This window comes from Artemia sp. Qi Xiang Cuo, chromosome 13 (genome assembly GCF_049724085.1).
Source record: "Artemia sp. Qi Xiang Cuo chromosome 13, ASM4972408v1, whole genome shotgun sequence".
In the NCBI taxonomy this organism is placed as follows: Eukaryota; Metazoa; Arthropoda; class Branchiopoda; order Anostraca; family Artemiidae; genus Artemia; species Artemia sp. Qi Xiang Cuo.
This window is the reverse complement of record NC_142806.1, coordinates 57,922,719-57,950,676: the sequence shown is the minus strand read 5'-3', so window position 1 is coordinate 57,950,676 and position 27,958 is coordinate 57,922,719. Positions and strand designations below refer to the sequence as shown.

Below are 27,958 nucleotides of genomic sequence, written 5' to 3'. Positions count from 1 at the left end.
ACATCAAATAAATCGACCTTGGAAAAAGAGGTCATTGAGCGATTACGTAATCTTTCTCCCTAGGGACTCTATGACCATATTGTTTCATAATTCTCCACGCTCGTGAATCAATAATTCCCCCATCGATTATGTAAATCACCCCTCATGCCATTACACGTGGCCAAACAACAACAACAACAGATCGATTGACCTTGACCCCCATTAGACTCGATCGATAATCCTTGAATAAATTATGTCCCGTCAGCATTAAACTAAATTGTAGATGGCAGCACGGTGTTCGTCCCGGACCTCCTGATAGGGTTCTACTAATGTCAGACAGTTGGCAAAATATATCGTAAGGGTGGAATAACTGTTAGCTCCCCCCCCCCCTTCCCACCACTAATTAGGTGTTTTTTCTTTATTTGACTCATTGCTGATTCAGCTGATAATATCAATATATATTATAAATAAAGCCTTAGGATTGTTTCGGATTGCACCATCCGACGCAGTGAAAAACTGCATCTCTCAATTTAATGGATATTTACGTACGGTAATATATTCGAGGCGTGCAATGATGTATATTTCAAGGCCGTATCCAGGGGGAGGGGGGAGTTGCCAGGTTTGAACCCCCGCCCCCCCCGAAATTTTTGACCGAGTCGAAAATTAGTCAAAAATTAGTAAAATTAGTCGAAAACTGTGTCGAAAATTAGTAACCCCCCCCTCCCCAGAACAAAATCCTGGATCCGCTCTTGGTATATTTTGATAATTTCTTGTCTTAAAAGAGGTAAAGGATGCGGCACTACTATTAAAATCCAAATCAGTGGTGTGGATCTCCGTTTCATAGCCCTTTCAGCCAGAAAATGCAATGTGGGAGGGCAGCCACCCTGCGCTATCGCACACCCTTCCTGTTCACCTTCCTCGGCTATCTCCAGGTTCTCATTTTGAGCTTAGGTAACTTTGGCTGAGCTTAGGGAGTCTTGCATTATATAAAAGCATTGATCTGACGAAGACATTTGAAACAGTTCGTGGTAACGAACTGTAAGTAAGGAGCTACCCGGCTCAATGGTAACCGAAACTCTAGAAAACGGGTTATTGATACCAATAGATACATCAAAAGAATCAGATTTCAATGCTGGCTTTAAATATATAGCTTCTATCAAGTTTAGTTATAGCCATAAAAATTTAAACGCCTTAGAAAATTTGGCTGATTTTCAAAAAAAGAGTGAAAGACCCCCTAAAAGCCACAGAACCTTAATGAAAATCACACCATCATATTCAGCGTATCAGAGAACCCTACTGTAGAGGTTTCAAGCTCCTATCTACAAAAATGTGGAATTTTCCATTTTTTGCCAGAAGAAAGATCACGGATGCGTGTTTATTTGTTTGTTTGTTTGTTTTTTGTTTTTTTTCCCGGGGGTAACCTTATCGACCCAGTGGTCCTAGAATATCGTGGGAGGGCTCATTGGAACGGAAATTAAAAGTTCTAGTCCCCTTTTTAAGTGACCAAAAAAATGGAGGGCAACTAGCCCCCTCCCAAGCTCATTTTTTCCCCAAAGTCACCCGATCCAAATTTTGAGATAGCCATTTTGTTCATCATGGTCGAAAATATGATAAAAATGTCTTTTAGGATGACTTGATCCCCCAAAATCCCCAGGGGGAGGGCTGAAAGTTATGAACTTTACTCAATGTTAACATTTAGTATTGGTTATTGGGAAGCATACAGACTTTTTCAGAGGTGTTTTTTTCGGGTAGGGGGGGGAAGGCGAGGGTCGGGGGCTATATGGAAGGATCTTTCCATGAAGGAAGTTTTCATGGGGGAAGGGAAATTGCCATGAAGGGGGCGCCGGACTTGCCAGCATTATTTATTGGTTATTGGGAAGTATACAACCATTTTCAGGAAGGATTTTTTCTGGAGGGGGGGCTAGAGGAGGGGATTACTCTGGAGAATATTTCCGTGGAGGATGTTTCTTTGGGGTAAGGGACATTTCTATGAAGGGGGCGCCGGATTTCCAAGCATTATTTAAGAAACAATCAGAAGTTAAATAAAAAAAAACAAGTTTTTTCAACTGAAATGTAAGAAGGAATATTAGAACTTAAAACGAACAGAAATTATAACGTATATGAGGGGGTTCTCCCCCAAGTCAATACCTCGCTCTTTACGCTACATTTTTTTTTAGTGCTTTCAAAAGAGCTATCTATTATAATTAAACGGCCTTTGTGTTTCAGGGGTTTGTGAATCAAAATTTTTTTAACTTTTAACGTAAAGAGCGTGGTATTGACTAAGGGGAGAACCCCTTCATATAAGTAATAAAATATAGGTAATAAAAAAAAACAATAAAAAAACAAGCGATACGGCTCAATAGTAATCGAAACTTTTAAAAACGATATTTTGATGTCAATAAATGTATCAAAAGAATGTGTTTATAATGCTGATCCTAAATATATAAATTTTATTAAGTTTAGTATTACTCATCAAAGGCTACGAGCCTGAGAAAATTTACTCGATTTTTTAAAGAGGGGGAAACATCCCCTACAAGTGAAAGAATTTTAATGAAAATCACACCGTCAGATTCAGCGTATCAGAAAACCCTATTACATAGGTTTCAAGCTCATATCTGCAAAAATCTGCAACTTTGTATTTTTTTTGCCAGAATAAAAATATACGAATATAGAATTTAGTTACGTAAGTTAATTTGTAAAGACATCCATTTAGTAAAAGAAAAGTAAAATTTTTATGCAAATAAAAGCTGCAATAACTAAAAAACGATCAGAAATTAAATAAAAAAAACAAGTTTTTTAAACTGAAAGTAAGGAGCGACATTAAAACTTAAAACGAACAGAAATTATTCCGTATATGAAAGGGGCTGTCCCCTCCTCAACGCCTCGCTCTTTACGCTAAAGTTTGACTCTGTCTCACAACTTTATTTTTTAAAACAATAAAAAACTTTAGCGTAAAGAGCGAGGCGTTGAGGAGGGGACAGCCCCTTTCATATACGGAATAATTTCTGTTTGTTTTAAGTTTTAATGTCGCTCCTTACTTTCAGTTTAAAAAACTTGTTTTTTTTATTTAATACATACATGCCTGAATACAATCTACTGAAAGGATAGAAATTACATGATACTACGCCCATTATTTTAGGTATGTAAACCGGAGTGGTCATCGTGTTGATTTTTATAACTGGCCCAACAGTTTAGGGAGATTCAGGAATACAATGGTCAACACGCGTTTTATCAGCTAATCCATCAAGGCACGCAACTTATTCCTTAGGATTTTATTGCACTCGCTGAAGCGCACAACCTAATTCCAAGAGCATGTTCATCACAAGGTGAGCATATAAATAAAAATTATTGTTGAAACTCATAGCTTTGTATGCAGTTAAGAATAAATATAAAAAACTTTGATGTTTTTTTTTGTCAGAAGTATAAAATCAAACGTGCCGTTCATAAATACATAGAGGAAATTTGACTGTTAAAATATATTTTAATATGTTGAAAGTAATGGTTAAGCGGGGGAAATGCTAAAAAAGTGGGTTACATATTAAGTAAGAGAAATTATTTGGAAAATTGTAAAAATCATGTTACTTATCGTGTTAGCCAAACCGAGAATGTAAATTCAAGGACATAGGGAGGTTTGCATGCATTTGGTAAATAATAATACGTAAAATAGTATAAAAGTAATAGATATCTATCCAAGAATCTGTATATCTAAACAATAATAAACATATATATATATATATATATATATATATATATATATATATATATATATATATATATATATATATATATATATATATATATATATATATATATATATATATATATATATATATATATATATATATATATATATATATATATATATATATATATATATATATATATATATATATATATATATATATATATATATATAATATTACGTAATAAAACATATAACGATATAAAAGTAGTAGCACATATATTTTATATAAATATTTATATATAATGAAACAATATATATAATAAAAAAATGATATATATCTTCGCTGCTACGCCTAACCTTAAATTTTAATGCTGCTGGAACAATTGACAAAACCGTCGGCCAACTTGTTCTCATAGGTAGAATCATTGCAATCTAAATTAGAAGAATCAAAAATACCCTGCTGATCCTTCCTTTGACAACACCTTAGCAAATAACTTTTGGTAACTATTTTAGACTATATCAATATTGGGAGTCCTCCCAGTAGTCAATATTACTCCTTGGTATAACATAAAACTTCCTCAGAAAACCATGATAGGCACTCAGGTCGGAGCAGGGGTGTACGTATCGCAAGTACAACCGAGCGAAAATTATACCTGAAGACAAAACCCCACTTAAACTTGGGTATAGTAGGGGTTACCCCCGCTGCCCTTCGAACTTGGCTTGTTTTTCAATATATGGATTAAATATTTGATGCTTCGGAGAGTATCTCAGGTGCAAATATTAGCATTTTCTACATACTAACCTACTTCCCAGGTGTTTTCCATGTTATTTCGAGGGATTTGATACTGCCCAATGCCAATTTATTTTTGTAGAGTATGAATTATATATATTTTTTTTTTTTAGATAAGCTATGTAGACCCACATTCAAGGCTCCGTATAATTTAATGATTTTTCTTATGTTTTCTTTTCCTTGGCGGCCTTGCAATATGTCGTTATGTTAGCTACCTTACAATATGTGCTTGTAATTGGACGAATATGGCCCAATATTCCTTGAAAATCTTTATTTAACCTGCCAGTGCCAGAAGTGCCAATTATTGGCATAAAAAAGAAGAGTTCATTTCATGAGCGAATCCTATTCTGTGTAGATTTTTTGGCATTGGCCACCTTGTTGAATCGAATGTTAACTCGAACACGGTTTAGTTACGCCATTTTACTCTCTTTTTTAAGGTGAATTGAACGTCATCTCTCCACTAATTTCAAATTTCTTTTTGGCTGCTTATGCACTTGTCAATTTTTCAACCTTCCATGTCAACTTAATTACGCCTGTTGATTGGAGACTTACTTTTAGGGTAAGAGTAATTTCTCTATATTCTTATATCCAAAAATATAGTGCCACCTGCCCAGGAAACCAAAGTTTCTAAATGTCTCGTTCAAGACTTTTTAAATGATTTGCCGTGTTGAAGTAAGATTAGTTTTTAGTAAATGTCTAATATTTTTGTGTTTCTGGTTGAAGTAAAGAGCAAATATGAAACCTAAAATGAATAAAAATTATACGAAATAACTGATTTAGCTAAAGATGCAAGCTTAATTGCACATGTTTCATATGCTGAAAATAAATAATATAAAAAAATTTATTTATTTTATAATATAAAAATAAATAATAACATATTAATAGTGTTAAAACTTTGAAGGGAAAAAACCTAGAATCTAGAAAAGACATCCCCCCTTCCCCTTCGCAATTGGAGTCCTACACACAAAGAGAAAAAAGTATAATCCCTTCTAAATAATACAAATACAATAATACAATCCCTTCTAAACAATATTAAAATACAATTAATTTTACCTTATGGTAAAATTAACCAAGTTCATACTGAAGTTTGGCTTTTTTTTTTTTTTAACTTAGTTTTTAAAAATAAGGTAAATCCATTCACTTAACTGCTCAATAGTCTAGTATAAGTATCAATACACGTCTCAGAGTAAGTTAACAGTTATTGTTTTGATTCCAAAATTCCTAGGCCATAAATTTGACAGTTTCGATGGATTGGCGGCAGTACCCAGGCAATGGCAGGCAACTGTGACGACTTGAAATCGATGAACTGTTTAAATCATGTTGACAGTTTTTTATTTATACTACCTATCCTCATCTCTTTACTTTATGTATTCAAATAGTGCTGCTTCGAAAATGAAAAAAAAACCCAGCAATTTCCGCTAAATTTCCGGCTAAGAGCCTTGCTAAGTTTTGTAAAGGTTGCGCCGATTTTCATTCAATGAATTTTTATATTTTTTTTTCTTTTTTATAAACAGCGTTACAATCGTCTTGAGAAATTTATATATTTAAAATGCACATTTTAATCACCTTTTTGTTTAACCTCCTTTTTTGTCTAATCTCCTTAATAAAAAAACAGGAACAACAAAAAAAGGATCGTCTTGAAAAATCTACATATATAAAAGAGCAGTATAATAATGCACTTTTCAATCTCCTTTTTGTTTAATCTCCTTTTTTTTGTTTAATCTCCTTAATAAAAAAACAAGGAACAACAAAAAAAAGGATCATCTTGAGAAATCTACATCTATAAAATGCACTTTTTAATCTATTTTTTTGTTAAATCTCCTTCATAAGGAACAAGGAACAACAAAATATAGGATCGTCTTGAGAAATATACATATGTAAAATACACTTTTTAATCTCCTTTTTGTTTAACCTCCTGTTTTGTTTACTCTCCTTCATAAAAAAAAACAGGAACAACAAAAAGTAGGATCGTCTTGAAAAATCTACACATATAAAAGTGCAGTATAATAATGCACTTTTCAGTCTCCTTTTTTTTAATCTCCTTTTTTATTTAATCTCCTTAATAAAAAAAAACAAGGAACAACAAAACAATAGGATCATCTTGAGAAATCCACATATATAAAATGCACTTTTTAATTTCCTTTTTTTGTTAAATCTCCTTCATTAAGAACAAGGAACAACAAAAAATAGGATCGTCTTGAGAAATCTACATATATAAAAATGCACTTTTTAATCTCCTTTTTGTTTAACCTCCTTTTTTGTTTAATCTCCTTCATAAGAAAAAACAAGAAACAACAAAAAATAGGATCGTCTTGAAAAATCTACATATATAAAAGTGCAGTCTAAAAATGTACTTGTCAATCTCCTTTTTGTTTAATCTCCTTTTTTTGTTTAATCATTTTAATAAAAAAAAAACAAGGAACAACAAAAAATAGGATCATCTTGAGAAATCTACATATATAAAATGCACTTTTCAATCTCCTTTTTTTGTTAAATCTCCTTCATAAAGAACAAGGAACAACAAAAAATAGGATCGTCTTGAGAAATCTACATATATAAAAATGCACTTTTTAATCTCCTTTTTGTTTAACCTCCTTTTTTGTTTCCTCTCCTTCATAAAAAAAAAAAACAAGAAACAACAAAAAATAGGATCGTCTTGAAAAATCTACATATATAAAAGTGCAGTATAAAAATGCACTTTTCAATCTCCTTTTTGTTAAACCGCTTTTTTTGTTTAGTCTCCTTAATAAAAAAAAAAATAAGGAACAACAAAAAAATAGGATCCTCCTGAGAAATCTACATATATAAAATGCACTTTTTAATCTCCTTTTTTTGTTAAATCTCCTTTATAAAGAACAAGGAACAACAAAAAATAGGATTGTCTTAAGAGATCTACATATGTAAACTGCACTTTTTAATCTCCTTTTTGTTTAACCTCCTTTTTTGTTTAATCTCCTTTATATAAAAAAAACAGGAACAACAAAAAATAGGATCGCCTTGAAGATACATAAAAGTGAAGTATAATAATGCACTTTTCAATCTCAATTTTGTTTAATCTCCTTTTTTGTTTAACCTCCTTAATAAAAAAAAACAAGGAGCAACAAAAAAAAGGATCATCTTGAGAAATCTACATATATAAAATGCAAATAGGATCGTCTTGAGAAATCTACATATATAAAAATGCACTTTTTAATCTCCTTTTTGTTTAACCTCCTTTTTTGTTTAATGTCCTTCATAAAAAAAACAACAAACAACAAAAATAGGATCGTCTTAAAAAACCTACATATATAAAAATGCAGTATAAAAATGCACTTTTCAATCTTCTTCTTGTTGAATCTCCTTTTTCTGTTTAATCTCTTTAATAAAAAAAACAAGGAACAACAAAAAAATAGGATCATCTTGAGAAATCTACATATATAAAATGCACCATTTAATCTCCTTTTTTTGTTAAATCTCCTTCATAAAGAACAAGGAACAACAAAAAATAGGATCGTCTTGAGAAATCTACATATATAAAAATGCACTTTTTAATCTCCTTTTTGTTTAACCTCCTTTTTTGTTTAATCTCCTTCATAAAAGCAAACAAGAAACAACAAAAAATAGGATCATCTTAAAAAATCTACATATATAAAAGTGTAGTATCAAAATACACTTTTCAATCTCCTTTTTGTTTAATCTCCTTTTTTGTTTAATCTCCTTAATAAAAAAAAACAAGGAACAACACAAAGTAGGATCATATTGAGAAATCTACATATATAAAATGCACTTTTTAATCTCATTTTTTTGTTAAATCTCCTTCATAAGGAACAAGGAACAACAAAAAATAGAATCGTCTTGAGAAATCTACATATATAAAAATGCAATTTTTAATCTCCTTTATGTTTAACCTTCTTTTTTGTTTAATCTCCTTCATAAAAAATAGGAACAACAAAAAATATCGTCTTATAAAATCTACATATACAAAAGTGCAGTATAAAAATGCACTTTTCAATCTCCTTTTTGTTTAATCTCCTTTTTTTTGTTTAATCTCCTTAATAAAAAAAAACAAGGAACAACAAAAAAATGGGATCATCTTGAGAAATCTACATATATAGAATGCACTTTTTAATCTCCTTTTTTGTTAAATCTCCTTCATAAAAAATAAGGAACAACAAAAAATAGGATCGTCTTGAGAAATCTACATGTATAAAAATGCACTTTTTAATCTCCTTTTTGTTTAACCACCTTTTTTGTATAATCTCCTTCATAAAAAAAACAAGAAACAACAAAAAATAGGATAGTCTTAAAAAATCTACATATATAAAATTGCACTTTTTAATCTCCCTTTTGTTTAACCATCTTTTTTGTATAATCTCCTTCATAAAAAAGCAAGAAAAAACAAAAAATAGGATCCGTCTTAAAAAATCTACATATATAAAAGTGCAGTACAAAAATGCACTTTTCAATCTCCTTAATAAAAAAACTAGGAACAACAAAAAATAGGTTCATCTTAAGAAATCTACATATATAAAATGCACTTTTTAATCTCCTTTTTTTGTTAAATCTCCATCATAAAGAATAAGGAACAACAAAATAGGATCGTCTTGAGAAATCTACATATATAAAAATGCCCTTTTTAACCTCCTTTTTGATTAACCTTCTTTTTGTTTAATCTCCTTCATAAAAAAAACAACAAAAATAGGATCGTCTTAAAAAATCTACATATATAAAAGTGCAGTATAAAAATGCACTTTTCAATCTCCTTTTTGTTTAATCTCCTTTTTTGTTTAATCTCCTTAATAAAAAAATAACAAGGAACAACAAAAAAATGGGATTATCTTGAGAAATCTACATATATAAAAATGCACTTTTTAATCTCCTTTTTGTTTAACATTCTTTTTTGTATAATCTCCTTCATAAAAGAAAACAAGAAACAATAAAAAATACGATCGTCTTAAAAAATCTACATATACGAGTATAAAAGTGCATACTACCTAAAAGTGCTCAACACAGTTTCCAATGAACTCAATTAGTTTTAAAAACTATACTTAAGGTTTCAAACAACGAACATGTCTTTACGCAATGGAAGGCCACAATGTAATAAATATAAAATATTAATACAATTGATTTCTACATATAACCTTTAATCTCCAGTATATTATCCAGCTTTGGAAAAAAAACCTTTCCATAGACTAAACAGCTGGTAGAATATGGAGACATTTTTGAAATAACCTTTTTCATGTGCTGATTCCAAAAAAGCAATAGGAATAATACAAAAAATAATAATAAAAGTGCAAACATTTTGACTTTACAACCTGAAGCCCTTACAATTGGAGAAAAAATTTTAATAAGAAAACTATTCTTAAAAAAGTTTGAAAACACAACACTATACAAAAAGATAAAGGAAAATCCCAAAAAATGCCTTTAAACGTGAGTTTGCTCATTAATATGACTGTTTAATTGTTTTTTTTAATTTTTTGCTTTGTTTGTTGTTATGTTGTTTTTTCTTTGTTTGTTGTTTGCTTGTTTGTTGTTGTTATATTGTCGATTTTGTCTAAATATGAGCTTCATTTCGTTGTTTTATCCTCTTTGAGGAATTTTTAGTTATGTTAGAATATGTGTGCTCTTTATGTTTTCTTATGTTTTGTTCAAGCTTGGCTTTTTACGCCTCAATAAAGACTTTTATTTGTGCAGCCATAACCCTTGGACTCAGTTGAATTTATCTATTATCTTAATTCCTTTTAAGAAGTCATATCAAAACCATAATTTTATTTCAAAAAGTTATGAGAACCCTATTGACTCTTTAACTTGTCTTTAATTGTATTGGACTTTTTATTCCAAGATAAATTGAAGAAAAATTCTTAACCTCTTATAAGCTCATTTTAACTGTCAGTTTAGAACGACTTCGTTGAATAAAGCTTGAAGATGATCATTCCAGAATAGTTTATGAGTAAGCTCATTTAGAATATTTATAAAAAATGTTTTTGTGATTGGAGAAGGTAAATGTGCTTTGTTTAGTAAAATATTCTTACTGTAGTAAATTTTTTTAGGTTATCGAATTCCTGAACCGGTTTGAAACAATCCCCGATGTCCTTGAATTAGACCATTTGACGGTACCTGGAGATGTTACATTTGGCCCTAATGTTTCACTGAAGATGAGTAGAATAGGTATTACCACTAGGATATTGCAACATTATTTATGTCTAATTAATTTAATGTTGAATTTTATGCATTTTATTTCGTGCTTCAATTAATCTTTTATTTTACTTTTCACTGAATTAAAAATTTTCATATTATTTATTTTCAACCTATCAAACATGTGCAATTTAGCTTGCATCTTCTGTTACATTAGTCGCTTTATTTAATTTTATCAATTTTAGGTTTCATACCCACCCTTTACTTCAATCAGAAACACAAAAATATCTAGACCTATACCAAAAACTAATCCTACTTAAATTAAAATTATATGCTAAATCTTCTCTTTTTATGTAAAGTGAAAGACTATTTGTTCTATTATTTTCGATAAGTTACTTGTTTTCTCCCCCTAATCATATTTCGTTGCGTATTTAAGAAAGCGCTGGTTTTTCAGACTTCTACAAGCATTATATTAAAATTTTATTAAAATTACATTAAAATTACATTAAATTAAAATTACATTACATTAAAATTACATTAAAATTTATATTAGGTATTTGTGAGTTATTATTGTTAGGTACTGTGCTTTTTATTAGATATTGTGATATATTCAATTTACTGTAATGTTTGCTCGTACTTCCTGTCAGTTTCTTTTGATCGTGTCCTTTTTGCATTTGATTTAGCAAAATCACGTTTTATTCCCACTTCTGGACTAACCACATAATTTTATTTAGGTTTTAAAAATTTTATTAGTTTACACTTATTAAATATTTATTCAACTTTAGATTTTTCAAAGTAAATTTCAGCTTAAATTCAACGACCCCCCTCCCCTAATATCTCTCCCTGGATATAGACTTAGGCTAAGTGGTAAAGTTTGTTGTGTTAGTTTTCAAATTGGCATTGTTGAAGGTAGATAAGCTAACACAAAAATGTAAACCAACGAGATGACCAAACTTCTGCTGTACAACTTAGGACTTTACCCAGGCATTAGCGAAGAGGCTGCGATGCAGTCAAACGTGAAGCAACTTTAGAAATCAAGCAAATAGACATTTTCTTAATCCATTGAAGCGAGAATTTCGTAACTTTACTGTTCAGTTCAGAAAGGAGGGATGAATTTCACTATTTTTCAAGAACAAAAAATATTAATTGTTAGTGAAGGAATTTGGAGATGTTAAACTAAGGGGGAAGAAGAGAGGCTTTGTCCTGCTGTTGTTCACTCTTGGTACCCCAAGGGCCAACTACCAAAAGGCCCCCTTCGTAGGTTGTTTTTGTACACCTTCACTCGCTTGTGCCTTTTGGCCCTTCAGCTATAACCGGACTTCACATCAATCCGCTCAGATCACTTTTTACGACCGGCAGCTCTGGACATTGGTCTCTGCACGCTTTTATTTCTTTTGCCTCTTCAGTTGCCTTTTTTCTTTTCTTTTGTTTTCAGGATAAATAATTTATTTTCCAGAGCTTTTAGGGTTTCAAGGTTTTATTTTCTCTCTGTTTTTGTTTCAGGAAACAAATCTCCAGATTAAGCCGCACCCTCTCGATGTCTATTGACTGCTTGTATCACGTGATTTGGGTTATAGATGGCACACTTAAACACAATCACTGGATATAGCAGTATAGACTGCTTGGAACTAAAATCAGGAACTTTTTCACAGACGTATTATCAAATTAAAAACAGATTTGAAATGCTACATAGAAAATAGAAATCGAACTTAATGTTTTCTTCACAAGAACAAGAATTAGTACTAACTACTTTTTGTAGATATTTTTGAAATTAAATCTGTTGTAAGTCCGTTTGAGTCTTCTCGTCTAGAAGTAGAGCTACTCAGTCACAAAATTACAAATCTAACAGAATTTAATTTTCATTCCCATTCCCCACCACCCTTCCTCTCCCAGGGAAACAAACACCTATGAACTGGTATTTTGGGGGTTTGAGACCAACTACATCGAAAATGAGAAGTAATACAGCCCTCCAGTTCTGAACGTACATGTTCAAACCATACACAAAGTGGTGGGTTCTTACACAAAATATTTTTATTTTAGTTTTAATTATATCAAGGAGGCACACTTGTGCCTCTTTAAAGAGGCGACCCACCATAATGTTAAGCGATTTCCGGTCCTAGCGGTCGCAGAGAGACGGAGGTGATCGCATTTTGTAGCCTAAGCTCAAACTAAGAAAAATGCAAAATTTCACCCCCTCCTCCAACTTTATCTTCATGGGGGAAAGTGGGCCGGACGTTTCGACCCTCCCACCATATCCCCCCTTTAACTTTGTCCGATCGGGCTGAAATTTAGAGGATACGCTTTTCTAGGGCCTGGGAGCTTATCCTCAAAATTTCAGCTCAATACAATCACTCCTTCCCTGTTTTCCAAAAACCAAATAAAACCAGCTCAATCCGCCACTTAATGTTCATCAATTTATTTTTTTTTATCAGCCACACCTACAGGCCACAGTTGGCAATGGATCTGGGTGAATGAGGATTCATTCGAAGCGGAATTTGACCTGTCAGGAAGTGGGAGATTTTCAGACCGAAAAAATAATTCCCCGAATTTACATTTACGAAAAACCTCGTTTTCCTATAAGAGCCCATGTTAATTTTGAAATTCCTATAAGCATAGTATTTCATTATTAAATTAGATCCAAATAGTACTCTTAACCTGACAAGACCGACTGCAAGCTTCCAAAAATTCCAGCTCTTTCCCAGAAGTTTTTTTGTCGAAAAACGAAAATCTTGCTTTGTATTTGCTTGCGTCGAAAATAGATTGCAGTTACTAAAAATAATTTAACAAGAGCCTCTGATAGTATAGTGGTCACTATTTCTGTCTATCATGCGGAAGACCCGGATTTGATTCCCTGTCAGAGTTAAATTTTTATATATTGAATTTAAAGTAGTATCTCTTAAATTTAAAGTTTAAAAAAGAAACTCAGTTTCCTTTTTAAATCCAATCTACTAAATCCATTGGCTCAAAAGGTATCTTCAGAAGATTATCACAGTCGGCCTTCAGCTTACAGGTAAGCCTCCACTGCTTTGATAACATGCCGTATACCCGCATGCTCGAAGAAAAGTTGAAAAAAGAAAATCTTACTGTGCATTTGATTTGAGTATTCAGGAATTAAAAGCCTTAACACAAGAATTAACTTTAACTCCTGACACGATCAGCTAACAGTTAGTCAAGCAATAATAAGTAATAAACTGTACAAAAACGTGCACAAATTATTTGAAAAAAACTACGTTTTTGAAAGAGTTAAAGAGGCTGAGTCACAAGTTCGAACCTTAAAACGTACAGGGATTAGTAGGTACAGTTGGGGGGTTGTCGCCCCCCAAACCCCCCGCTTTTGCAGCCTCTTTTGTTAAGATTTTTTATTTTGGGGGTCTGCCGCCCCCTCAACCACCGCTTTTTCCTTTGCAAAGAAATGCTTTGCAACACGAACGAAGTCTGCTTGAATTTTTTACCGTAAGAACATCCTGTTGCATCTCTTTGATTAGAAACAGTACTGAGCCTGTCTGCTGGATTTTTTACAGGAGATTTTGCTCTAACCGATAACAAGCTACGTATCAAGATGAACTTGGTACGACCAACTGATTGCAGGCTACAGGACTTAAAAAACCTTAACAAAAGAGGCTGCAAAAGCAGGGGGTTTGGGGGCGGCAGCCCCCCAACTGTACCTCCTAATCCCTGTACGTTTTAAGGTTCGATCTTGTGACTCAGCCTCTTTAACTCTTTCGAAAACGTAGTTTTTTTCAAATAATTTATATTTAAAGAACAGAGCGGGTAGTCAAGCTCTCTTGCAAGCCAAACAGATCTTGACTGCGGGAAGTATTACATTCCCAATCTGTTCAACGTTTCACCTTTTCCCCCTCTCATTAAGTAAAAATTATTTTAAACGTTTATTTCTAACAGATAGTTTTAGATTTTCTACTTGTTTTTGAATTCACCCAGGTGAAAGAGTTTTTATTCTGAGGTGTGTAAATTTTTGTAAAGCTCTTAGCAAAATATTGCTTTTGCTAGCCTAAGTGACGGAATTTGAACTGGGATCGAACGGGAATTTGAACGGGATCTGAACCTAGCCGAACGTGATAGCAACACCCAGAGGAGAGCAACTTCAGCTAATAAGTAAGACCAATTATTACTACTAACGATTTATCACACTCCGAAGTCTCCTGAGTACTTCTGTACCTCTTTTCTGCGCATGCAGCTCTTTTTAGGTGCTTAAAACCTCTCATTTTAGAGATTCATCTCGACTAACTTCCATCAAGTTCCCAGTTCCTTAATATCTTTCCCTGTGACCTATCTTCAACCCATTTAAGAACATATTGCTTTTTTGGCATCAGCATTGCCAAAAAGTGTGTTTTTGGCCAAATGTCATCAATGGTGTCAACAGACAAATATTTAAAGAAGGGCAGGGGAATTTGTCATTTTTAAAAGAAAATACAAAAAAGGTATTTTTCAATTGAAATTCACACAAAAAACGTATATTTTTCAAAATCTAGGCAGGTAAATGAATACGCCTCCTAACTGAGGCCACTGCCTATCATGCTTAATTTGAGCCTGACCGTTCAAATGAGTGCTTAAAATGAGTACTCTTGGACAACACCTCTAGAAAAAGATAGTGTTTTCCTCCACCTTTCAAAGCCCCAACATTATACAACTGTCCACCTAAGCATATTTCAAAATAAGAAAGGAGTATAAGAGTAGCTAGTAATTTGTACAAGGAGTGAGGTGGGGGGGGGGGTTCATATTTAAGAGTTTTGGACCGAGCTTACAACTCGATAGAAAAACGCAGCCAAAATAGTATATAGCTCGTCCGAGTAAATAGCTATCACATCGATGTTAATTTCTCATTACAATAATTAATTATATTAAATAATTACATTATTTACATTACTACATTATTAAATTATTACATTACTAATAAAATCAGATTACAAAAATTAATTACTCTACCCGTTGTCAAGGTGTTTGAGTTTCTCCCATAATTCTTGGGGATGAATAGTCGGAATTTGTACGACGGGTCCAACTTCAGGTAGTTCATCTTGAAGTTTATGTGTAAAATATATATTTAAAAATTTGTGGTGAACTGACTAGCATTTAGACACTCACCCTTAACACCATAGATTGTCAGATCTTTTAATGTTTGTCCTATGTTCTCCCGGACCTTTTGAACAAAATTTAGAGGCACTCGAGCTTGTTAACGATTTGAGCACCCAATTGCTTTTTAGATTAAATTAAAAACACAAGTTTTTTTCAGCTGAAAGTAGGGAGCGACAACTTAATTCGAACAGTAATTATAATGTATATGAGGGGGTTGCCCCCTCCTCAACACCTCGCTCTTCACGCCAAAGTTTTTCGGCACTTTAAAAAAAGTTACTTATTGTTCTAACTAAACGGCCCTTGTGCTTCAGGAGTCGTTTTTAAAGGAGTGGGACAAAATTTAAACTTAAATTAAAGAGCAAGGTGTTGAGGAGAAGACACTCCCCTTCATATATGTAATAACTCCGGTTCGTTTTAAGTTTTAACGTCGCTCCTTACTTTCTGCTGATATGCCTGAGAAAAGATGTTTTTATTTAATTCATGATCTTTTTTGGTAAAACCTTGTTATCTGGCTCCACCTCCATGAAAAAATCCCCCTCCCCACGAAAATATTTTTTAGGAAATTCAATCCTGGCGAAAATTTACCCTGGACAACTGCCCTTAACATCTCCACGCGTAAAACTGAATCGGTAAAGAGAAAGCAAGAAACATAAAGAAATTTCATATAGGAATTCTTCCAAATTCCCTCAGTGTAAAATTTCCCTCTCAATAGAGAATTCTCCCCCCCCCCTGCAAAATTCCCCCAGCAAAAAATTCGTCCTCCCCTCCTCATCCGAAAAATGTTTGGATACTACCCAATAACAAATATTATACGTAAACAATGGAAAAAATTACAACTTGAAAACCTTTCCCTGGGGGCTGTGGGGGATCATGTTATCTCCAAAGACATTGTTATTTGAGCCGTTCAACTATGCTGAACAAAATAGCTATCTCTAAAGCTTGATGGGACGATTTTGGGGAAAAAAGTGGCATGCGAGGGGGCCTAGTTGCCCTCCAATTTTTTTGGTCATTCAAAAAAGGCACTAGAACTTTTCATTTCCGTTAGAATGAGCCCTCACCAGAAGTTCTAGGCCCACTGGGTCGATACGATCACCCATGGAAAAAAAAACAAAAAAAAAAAAAACAAAGCAATAAACACGCATTTGCTTTACTTCTTCTGGCAAAAATGAAAAAATTTCACATTTTTGCAGATAGGACCTTGAGACCTCTACGATAGGGTTCTTTGATATGCCGAATGTGATGGTGTGATTTTCATTAAAGTTCCATGACGTCTAACGTGTCTTTCCCCCTTCTTTTGAAAATCAGACAAATTTTCTCAGGCTTGTAGCTTTTTACAGGTAAGACTAAACCTAGTGAAACTTATATATTTGGAATCAGCATAATAAGCTAATTCTTTCAATATTGACATCAAAATTCCGTTTCTAGCTTTTCAATTACTATTGAGTTAGATCGCTACTTACTTACAGTTCGTTCCCACGAACTGTTTAAAAAGCAGTCGCGTCCGATATGAGATTATTTACCTTTACAAAGGAAGGGGAAAAAAAGGAAATAAAAACAACTGAAATTGAGAACAAAGCTAGGGGATAGTCTTACTTTTCCTTGTTTGGCAACAGTGTGCAAGAGATAGTTGGTTCTAACGCAGTCAACATTTGGCACCAACATGGTTCCAAGATCAGGGACTGCACATTCTGGATACTGAAAAGGTTCAACCAAAACTTCCCAGTGACGCCAAACACCTATAATGGATCCTAATTTAATAATATATTTTTACAGGACACAATTAATTCATTTATTGAGACTAAACTTAATTGAGATCATTATCAATTAAACTTCTTATCGCTTTAAAAATACGAGAAAAAACCACAAGAAACAAACAACAGTCAAACAACAGAAAATACAAACACCCACACACAAGAAGGGAATAATAGAAAAAGACAAATGGCAAACTATTCTAAGAAAAGAGAAGTCTAAAGAAAGAAAAGAAAAATTAAAAAATTAAAAGGTAATAAAACAAACCGTTCGTGACAGTGAATAATAAGTAGAGAGTAAAAAAAATATATAAGCCAAAAATATAAATGTAGTTACTAGTCAATAGTAACTTAAACTATAAGTAGAAAATTATAAAACAATGCATAAGAAAATATAAGTCATATGGTGGTTCAAAGTATTTAAAAATTATTATGTTTAAAGGCAATTGTCACAAGTTATTTTAAAGGCTTTTGAACAAGTTATAAGCAAACAGGGACGGGCTAAAAGACTTACAGAACAAAGCTGCGATTACCAGTTCTAGAGGGCAAGTAATATATTGTTGATGTATTATATGTTTTTAATATATCATTTATATATATATATCTATATATATATATATATATATATATATATATATATATATATATATATATATATATATATATATATATATATATATATATATATATATATATATATATATATATATATATATATATATATATATATATATATATATATATATATATATATATATATATATATATATATATATATATATATATATATATATATAATATATTATTATTAAAAGTAATATATTATTATAATAACAAAAATACGGAATTTCAGAATTCCAGAGACAACGCTCAAGCGTTGCCTGTAGTAACGAGTAAATGTATTATAAAGAACGATTAAATGTATTATTTTTTCCCCTAAAAAAAACAAAAAACAATTCATATGGAAGAGATGGTCGTAGATACTTTCGAGGGGGCTTATACTCTTTATATAGAAGAGATGGTCGTAGATACTTTCGAGGGGGCTTATGCACTTCATATGGAAGAGATGGTCGTAGATACTGTCGAGGGGGCTTATACACTTCATATGGAAGTGATGGTCGTAGATACTTTTGAGGGGGCTTATACACTTCATATGGAAGAGATGGTCGTAGATACTTTCAAGAGGGCTTATACAATTCATATGGAAGAGATGGTCGTAAATACTTTCGAGGGGGCTTATACACTTCATATGGAAGAGATGGTCATAGATACTTTCGAGGGGGCTTATAGACTTCATAAGGAAGATATGGTCGTAGATACTTTTGAGGGGGCTTATACACTTCATATAGAAGAGATGGTCGTAGATGCTTTCGAGGGGGCTTATACACTTCATATGGAAGAGATGGTCGTAGATGCTTTTGAGGGGGCGTATACACTTCATATGAAAGAGATGGTTGTAGATGCTTTCGAGGGGGTTTATACACTTCATATGGAAGAGATGGTCGTAGATACTTTCGAGGGGGCTTATATACTTCATTTGGAAGGTATGGTCGTAGATACTTTCGAGGGGGCTTATACACTTCATATGGAAAAGATGGTCGTAGATACTTTTGAGGGGGCTAATTCGTTTGGAAACTGAAAGTTCAAGTACTTCTTTTAAGAGACAAAAGTGAACGGATGGCAACCTAAACTTTTAGTCTCCACACCTGCAAAGACGTCCAACCAGGATTTGGGATACCCATTTAGTTCAAAACAATATAAGGATCAAATAGCTACGCCTACAAGGATGAGATGAACCCAACAGTCCCTGGGGCAAGGGCTGTAAGTTATGCAAGTTGGCCATTGTTTACATATATGATTTGTTTTTTGGAAAGGGGGCATGTTAGATCTTGGGTCTCCAAAAAAGTATACAGTATTAAGGTGAAAATTTCAGGAAAGTTAACGGGGATCTTGAACACCATCAGAAGACACTGTGTGAGTCTTGTTTGTCAAAAGGGCTTCTACAATATCTTAGAAACGACAAATGATTTATGTCGGATATTTTAGGGCATTTTGAACACAACCAAAAGACTTTATGCGCGTCTAGACTGTCAGAATGAAATATTTTCCGCACCGCACATAGCAAGTGCTCACTTCAAGGTCACAAATATGTTGAATTAAATCGAAAGATACCACGTGCATCCAGGTTGTCAAAGGGTGTCTGTGAAATATTTCTAGAACAGCTAGGATGCGAAGTTTGAACTCCTAGGGAATGTTGAGAGGGATTTTGAAGTCAATCAAACGCCATCAAGGGCTTCTAGGTTGTCAGAATGACATCTTTTACACACTACACCATGCAAAAGCTCATGATTAAGTCACAAATAGAGGAATTTACAGAGAGCTGAGTGACGCTTCTGATACATATTTATTTCTTACTCCATTTTCATTTATATGCAATCCTTTGGAAATTCTCCTACGACGGTTTTTTCAAGTATATTATCTACAAATTGCTGCTAGATCAAAGTCTCAGTTCAAGAACCGTCCTGAACCTTGATTTCAAATTGGAAGAAACTTATGAAATAATCATACTAAAAAAATTAAAGACAGCGCTCAGTTCACTGTGCAACTTAAGAATTTATCTTAGAATCTAATATTTTAAAACTTAAGACAAAAACTGAGGAAACATTAATAATTTTAACCAATCACAAGACTTTGACAATCAAAACCAAACAGAAATTAATTCTTAAAAAACTTTCTAAAAAAATTTCACAGAAAATTAAAGAGCTATATTAAAACTAAAGACGAGCAGAACAAAATCTTATAATAATTCAAACTTTAAAATAACAGAAATTAACATGAATAATCATATTAAGCATAAAGATACAGATTCTGATATAGATGAGTAACTAAATGAGAAAACGCGTTAAAAATAAAATGAATGTTTAGGGCAACTTAAAGCGAACAGGAGCTGCAATATACTGGACTTTGGCTACTGTCCAACACCGCCCCCTCCCTCTCCTTCTCCCTAGAAGTAAACCTTCAAGAAGTCTATTGTGTCATTCGAAATTTATTGAAAACAAAATATAACTTAAACATCTGTTTTATGATTACAACAATGAAAAAATATAAAATTACTATTAAGTAAAATCTTGAATCTTGAATTGTTGACATTTCTAGGAATTAATATAAACATATATTGAACATTCAGTTTATTATTAATAGTTCTTTCCAGTCACCTTGACTATTATTGTGAATCTGTTTTTTATTCTTCATCCATGTTTCTAAATACCAAAACACACTGTTCAAAACATACATATATATAGTTTTCAATGAAACCAAATGACAGAATAGATTTTAAAAAGTTTACAATTAAGGACGCGGGGGAGGGTTACAGCCGTAAAATGCCATATTATAGTGACCAAATTATATAATCCATATTTATGCTGATATATATTATGAGTTGTACGAAAGTCAATAAGAAAAAAAACGAAACACTGCAAAAATACTGCAGAAATATTGTGGAAACCGGTAACAGTAAATAGATCTTTCTTTTTCAAGAAAACTCAAGTAATTCTGTAAAGAAATAATTTATGCAAAGAAAAAGAAACTAAAATTTATCGTAATTCTGTCTTGGTGCATCCAATCATTTGAGTATTCGGTCCTCTCGGTGCAAGTTATAGCTAGAGACTTTGTCTCAAAATTTTTGACATTTGCTGTGTGTTTTTTAGACTGAAAACAGGTTGAAAATATGCAAAAATAGGTACATTTTCGTTTTTAGACAAATTTTGATCGTTACGTAAAAAATAGACTATTTTTACATAGTCTATAAATAGTAATACCATACATCTATACCATAGATGTATATCTATACCATACATCTATACATCTAATACCATAGTAATTAATATAAATAGTAATACCATACATCTATACCATAGATTTATATCTATACCATACATCTATACATCTAACACCATAGTAATTAATATAAATAGTAATACCATACATCTATACCATAGATGTATATCTATACCATACATCTATTCATCTAACACCATAGTAATTAATATAAATAGTAATACCATACATCTATACCATAGATGTATATCTATACCATACATCTATACATGTAATACCATAGTAATTAATATAAATAGTAATACCATACATCTATACCATAGATGTATATCTATACCATACATCTATACATCTAATACCATAGTAATTAATATAAATAGTAATACCATACATCTATACCATAGATGTATATCTATACCATACATCTATACATCTAATACCATAGTAATTAATATAAATAGTAATACCATACATCTATACCATAGATGTATATCTATACCATACATCTATGCATCTAATACCATAGTAATTAATATAAATAGTAATACCATACATCTATACCATAGATGTATATCTATACCATACATCTATACATCTAATACCATAGTAATTAATATAAATAGTAATACCATACATCTATACCATAGATGTATATCTATACCATACATCTATACATCTAATACCATAGTAATACCATACATCTGGCACTTGAATAAATGGATCTAAAACTAACAAATCTAATGATATAAATATCAACTATACAAAACTGAATATGTATATAAATATACAATAAATAATATACTATTATGAGTAAACAAGTATAAAATATAAGTATACAAATGTATAAGTCTACAATAATATAAGCTTACAAAATTGTAAGTCTTTCGACAAAATCCCAAAATTTTCCTTTTTTTAAGCAAGTTTAGATCATTCTTCAAAAAAAAGCCTGAGTGGTATCATAATGCTGGCACGTTGAATGGATTGATCTGAAACTAGTTAATCTAATAATATACGTATCTTCGTCCTTTCTGTAAGTTACAGCTGTAGTATTGTTTCACATGGAACATGCATCTTCCCTATGACGAATTGCATGAGTATGAAATTCCCCCATGGGGAATTTCATAGGTAATTGTATGTTTCATAGGGAACATAAAACCTTAAAAGCAATAAAACACTTTTTTAGCCAAATTATTTTCAATGCCACGTCTACAGATAAAACTTAGAGATTTCTTAGGAAGTATAATGTAAATATATAAACTACAAGATACTACCTGACCCCGACAACTTTACAATGGCTGATTTATCAGTGGCATTCATTCAAATCAGGAGGCTTTCCGATTGTATTTGAAGTAACCAAAATCTAAAACATGTACACAAGGCCGTACCCAGGATTTTGTCTTCGGAGGAGGATTTACTCAAAGATTTTATTTTAGGGGGGGGGGTACACAAAAAAACTAAAAAAGCATATATAAAATTTGTTTATATCCATTTTTGTTACGTTTTTACGACTCAAACAAACATTTTGGAGGGTGGGGGGGGGGCGAGGGTTCAAACCCCTCTAACCCTCCCCCCCCCCCTCCGGATACGACCTTGCCTGTACAGGATAAATGAGAATAAAAAAATAGTGAAAAACCTCAAAGTTCAAGAAAACAAAAATCGATAATGATTAAAAATCAAAAATCGATAATGATTAAATGATTAAAAATCGATTAAAAATCATGATTAAAAATCATGATTAAAAAAAATGATTAAAAATCAAAAATCAAAAATTCAAAAATCGATAATGATTAAAATTGAAAATTATAGAATAAAAATGAAAAAGACTGAGTGAAAAGATTAATTGAAAATAGATAATTAATTAAGGGGTCAATGATGAAAGACATAAAAATGATGTGTACCCTTTGGCAGTGCATTAGATTGGAGAGAGTTTTTGAGTATTAGTAAACAAAGCCAGGAGGGTGGGCTCTAAAGGTACTAAAGGTATGTATGAAAATTATTTTATAATATGGTATTTTTTTATTAAATAGTCAACTATCTCATAATTTCATTTATTATCAGACAAACCGTATTTTATTTTTTAGGGGAAGGGGGGGGATTAATAGGCGGGGAAAAATAGAAAACCAATATGTAAATTAAACGAAAATAAAGGAGGAATCGTGAAAAATGCAGCATTTAAGGAGAAGGACGAAACAACTTACCATCTTCAGCTACCATGAAGTCAAACATATTGTCATTTGTCGCGTTTGAGGATGGTGGGTAAGCCAACTGTGGATGATTTGTTCTCATGTATGATTCTAGTTTTTTTCTGTCTTCTCTCTCCAAAAGGGCTCCAACACTCCACATCATGGCAAATAGAAAGAGCTTCTTAAGTTTCTGTACCATTTGCTCCGTTTTTACTGCTTCTTCTATAATTTGTATTTAAATTATAGATTTCGCAAAGGAGAATTACCTATTGCCTACTTACTCTTACATTTTACCATAACGATTAATATTAACTTTAGGACTAGTTCAATTTCTCCGTCTTTTTTTGCAACTTCAATCCCTCAAAGATTTACCTATAGTTTTCATTCATTTCCTCCTTTTCATGAACTTCCTCCTCTTTATAGAGGAGGAGGTTCCTTCTCTTATTCTCTCCCCCCTAAATGAGTTGCTGTATAAATAGGTTGGTAATTAGGTTTGGTACACACCCGAAAAATCAAGAAATTTGTTATGAAAAAAATTTAATATCTTTTGAATTATATTACCTGGACTTAGCTCTAGGAAAACGGACTTAGCTCTAAAAAAAACTTTATGATTTTCATAGGAAATAATTCTGGGTTCTGGTATCAGCAGTTTTTCAGTCAGGTACAAGCTACTTATCTTCCTTATTCATTTCATGTACCTTCTCAATACTCACAATGATCACCTTTTGACAGTGTAGTGGGTAAAGCCCCACCTGGAAACAATTGGGATCAGGGTTCAATCCCGCCTGTCGCAAGGAAGATTATCTTTCTTTGTATCTTTGTTAATTTTTTCAATTTTTTTGTTTTTATATTTTTTAAATATGCTATGTAAAAATTTTCAGCTTTGATTTTATTTGGAATTCAGTTAACTCATTTTCCTTTCAGTGAAAGTATAAGTAACATTTTCTTAGAGCTTCGGTCAAATATCCCATTAAATTGAATTAAAAAATATCCCACCGTCTGCCCATTATGATCAAAATGATTAAAGCACAGAAAACCATTCAGGAATACTAATACCAACAAAACAAAGTCATCACATAACTTCCAGATGATGGGTTATACCCATACGAATAAACCGTGCCAGATTCTTGATACTAATAAAACATCCGTTTCCCAACAATTTTTCCACCCAAGGCTCATCCTTCTCATCTACTCCAAAAATATTCTTTCTCAAAGCCCTTAGCCCTTTACATTTCCCTAGAATAAATAATAAATTGTCCTCCCACTCTCCACACATTGGGCAACTGTAAGGACATCTCTTCATTCTAACCCTTCCCAAATATATTCCAAAATAATTATATGCTACGTTTCTAAAGCCTCTAAAAGTGAAGAATATTGGCTAAAATTAAAAAAAAAACAATCTTAAGAAACACTTAAAACGTACTAAAAACTTCATTTCAGAGTATATATTTCAGAAAGGTTGTAGGCCTTTTCATGTTCTATTTGAAATGGAATTATTTCTATGTTCTTGACTTAAATTTACAGTGAGTCTATAATTGAAAAAGTTTTAAATATATTATTCTTAAAATTTTAAGAAATTCTTAATCACAGGTTCTCACTAAGATCGGAAATTCATTACCAGTTCAATATCTGGGTCGGTAGCGCCAGGTCAGTAATGGAAGAAGCAGCTTACTAAATCCGGTGCTCAAGACACTCAAAAGCATCTGCAGTAACAAAAGTGTACCTTTTGTTGTACAAAGCCAAAAATTTCTTCTTGAAGATTTATAGCAAATGAAACAGACAACATTCAAAAATAGGCTTTCAATTTTTTTTTTAATCACAAGATAAAGAGAAAATATGACTTACTTTCCAAAAGCTGTCATTCCAAGCAATTTAAGCAAGCTAAATGTGCTTTTTTTTTACAACACATAAGAATTCTCTCACTAATTAGATAGAAACTTTTACCCGTAAACTTTTCAAACAGTTCGTTGTAACGAACTGTAAGTAAAGATTGACCCGGCTCAATAGTAACCGAAACTCTAAAAAACGGACATCAATAGATACATCAAAAGGACTGAATTTTTATGCTGATTCTAAATATACAAGTTTCATTAAGTTTAGTCTTACCCATCAAAAGTTACGAACCAACCTAAGAAAATTTGCCTATGAAAAAGGGAACCCCCCTAAAAGTAATAGAATCTTAATGAAAATCACACCATCAGATTCAGCGTATCAGAGAACCCTACTGTACAGGTTTCAAGCTTCTATCTGCAAATCTGTAGAATTTTGTACTTTTGCCAGAAGAAAGATCACAGATGCGTGTTTATTTGTTTGTTTGTTTTATTTTCAGGGGTGATCGTATTAACCCATTGATCATAGAATGTCGGGAGAGGGCCCATTCGAACGGAAATTAAAAGTTCTAGTGTCCTTTTTAAGTGACAAATAAATTGGAGGGCAACTAGGTCCCCTCCCAAGCTCATTTTTCCCAGTCACCGAATCAAAATTTTGAGATAGCCATTTTATTCAGCATAGTCGAAAAATCTAGCATAGTCAAACTATGTCTTTGAGGGCGACTTAATCCCCCACTGTCCCTGGGGTAAGGGCTGCAAGTTATGAACTTTGCCTATTGTTTACATACAGTATTGGTTACTGGGTAGTATACAGACGTTTTCAGGGGGAATTTTTTCTGGTGGGGAGAGGTCGGGGGGAGGGAGTTACGTGAGAGGATCTATTCATGGAGGAATTTTTCATGGGGGAAGAGAATTTTTCATAAAAGGGCGCCGGATTCCAAGCATTATTTAAAAAACAATCAGAAATTAAATAAAAGAAAAACAAGTCTTTTCAACTGAAAGTAAGGAGTAGCATTAAAACTTAAAACGAACATATATTACTAATTATATGAGGGGGTTCGCCCCCTTGTCAATACCTCACTCTTTACGCTAAATCTTTTTCTAGTACTTATAAAAGAGTTATTTATTCTAATTAAACGGCCTTTTTGATTCAGGGTCATTCTTAAAGAATTGGAACAAAATTGACGTGGGGACGATCCAACTTATATAAACAATAATTTCTGTTAGTTTGAAGTTTTAATGTTGCTCCCTACTTTGAGTTGAAAAAACTTGTTTCTTTATTTAATTAAAGAAAAGGTCATTAAAGGTTTGAGAGCTTTCCCCAGACTTGTAACAAGTTTATCAAAAGCTAGATTTAGTCTGGATGACTATCTACTACTACTACTACTACTAACAACCACCGCAGCACCAAGCCGCCTGAGGCCAACACAGCTACGCACAATCCTCCTCCACCCCAATCTATTCAAAGCCTCCTTTTTACACCCGCCCACTAAGTTCCAATTTCCTTTAAATCTTTCTTTATGACGTCCTCCCACCCCAGATGGGGATGACCTGCTTTCCGATTAGCTGTAAATGGTTGTCCGAAAAGAACAATCTTCGGCAATCTTTCATTCTTCATCAGGACAACTTGCCCTAACCACCTCAACTTTTCTTTCATTATAGCGAAAGAGAGCGGTATTGAACCAAACCGTTCGTATAGCCTATTGTTTGAAATATGGTCAGTCAGCCGGGTACCCAGAACAAACCTTAAGCAATTTCTCTGGAAAACATCTAGCAAATCTTCATCGGCTTTTTTGGGCGCCCATGCTTCAGAGCCATATTTGACCACTGTCATCAATGTAGCTTCTAATATTCTAATCTTGGCTTGCAGACTTATCTTCCTATTCTTCCAGACCTTTTTTAACTGTGAAAAAACACCCTGAGCCTTGGCTATTCTATTTTTAACATCTTCACTACTCCCACCATCTTTATTAATAATACTACCAAGGTAAATGAAGCTGCCCACCTGATCAACCTTATCATTACCCAACGTCTCCTTTTAATCTTCACTTATTCCTAGTCTTAGTGACTTAGTCTTCCTAACATTAATTTTCAAACCAATTCTAACACCCTGAACTCGCAAAACCTCTAAAACGTCATTCATTTTGCTTACACTTTCATCTAGGATGCTTAAATCATCAGCATAATCCAAGTCCAGGAGACTTTTTCCTCCCCATTTGATTCCGTGGTCTCCCATTGCCTTTCCTGTCTCTTCGTCTGTTTTGCTGAGGACGGCCCTTGGATATAGGGTCGAAATATTAATTTAAAGTTGCGTTCCACTGTCTTGTATAAAAAATTTTCCTGTTGTTCTACTTATTTGTTTATAAAGTCCATCAAAATAATCCATACACCCATAAATATTTGGGGAGAATCGAAATTTGAAAAAATTCGCAGCGTTTGAAGATTCGCAAAAATTAGAATTCTAACTACTTCCATTTTTCACCCTAGGTGGCTTGGAACAGACCAAATCTGCAGAATCTATCCCTCGAGGAATGGCGAAATAAGATTACTTTTGGCTATGGGGAAGAAGAAACTATGGTTCCTTGAAGAAAATCTACCGAGGAATAATCTACGAAGAAATCTACGAAGAAAAAAGAAATCTATTTCTTCATCGGGCTAAAAACGTGTTGAATTATGTGCAGCTTAAATAATTATAAATGGTC

General features: G+C 32.7%; 2 protein-coding genes across 2 annotated transcripts in view; one reads left to right on the top strand and one right to left on the bottom strand.

Annotated features, from left to right (window-relative positions):
* The window catches only part of LOC148945468 (uncharacterized), a 37,950-nt gene extending 25,593 nt beyond the window's left edge, over positions 1 to 12,357 (top strand). Inside the window, exons 4-6 of the mRNA XM_089098585.1 lie at positions 4,892 to 5,013; positions 10,484 to 10,601; positions 12,072 to 12,357. Coding sequence (XP_088954711.1) covers positions 4,892 to 5,013; positions 10,484 to 10,601; positions 12,072 to 12,091 — 260 coding nt within the window. The 3' untranslated portion in view covers positions 12,092 to 12,357. The remainder of the gene's footprint in view (positions 1 to 4,891; positions 5,014 to 10,483; positions 10,602 to 12,071) is intronic.
* The window catches only part of Dhc1 (dynein axonemal heavy chain 1), a 432,221-nt gene that overhangs the window by 234,727 nt on the left and 169,536 nt on the right, over positions 1 to 27,958 (bottom strand). The window contains exons 24-25 of the mRNA XM_089098586.1: positions 23,443 to 23,649; positions 17,253 to 17,395 (exon numbers count right to left, since the gene is read on the bottom strand). Coding sequence (XP_088954712.1) covers positions 17,253 to 17,395; positions 23,443 to 23,649 — 350 coding nt within the window. The remainder of the gene's footprint in view (positions 1 to 17,252; positions 17,396 to 23,442; positions 23,650 to 27,958) is intronic.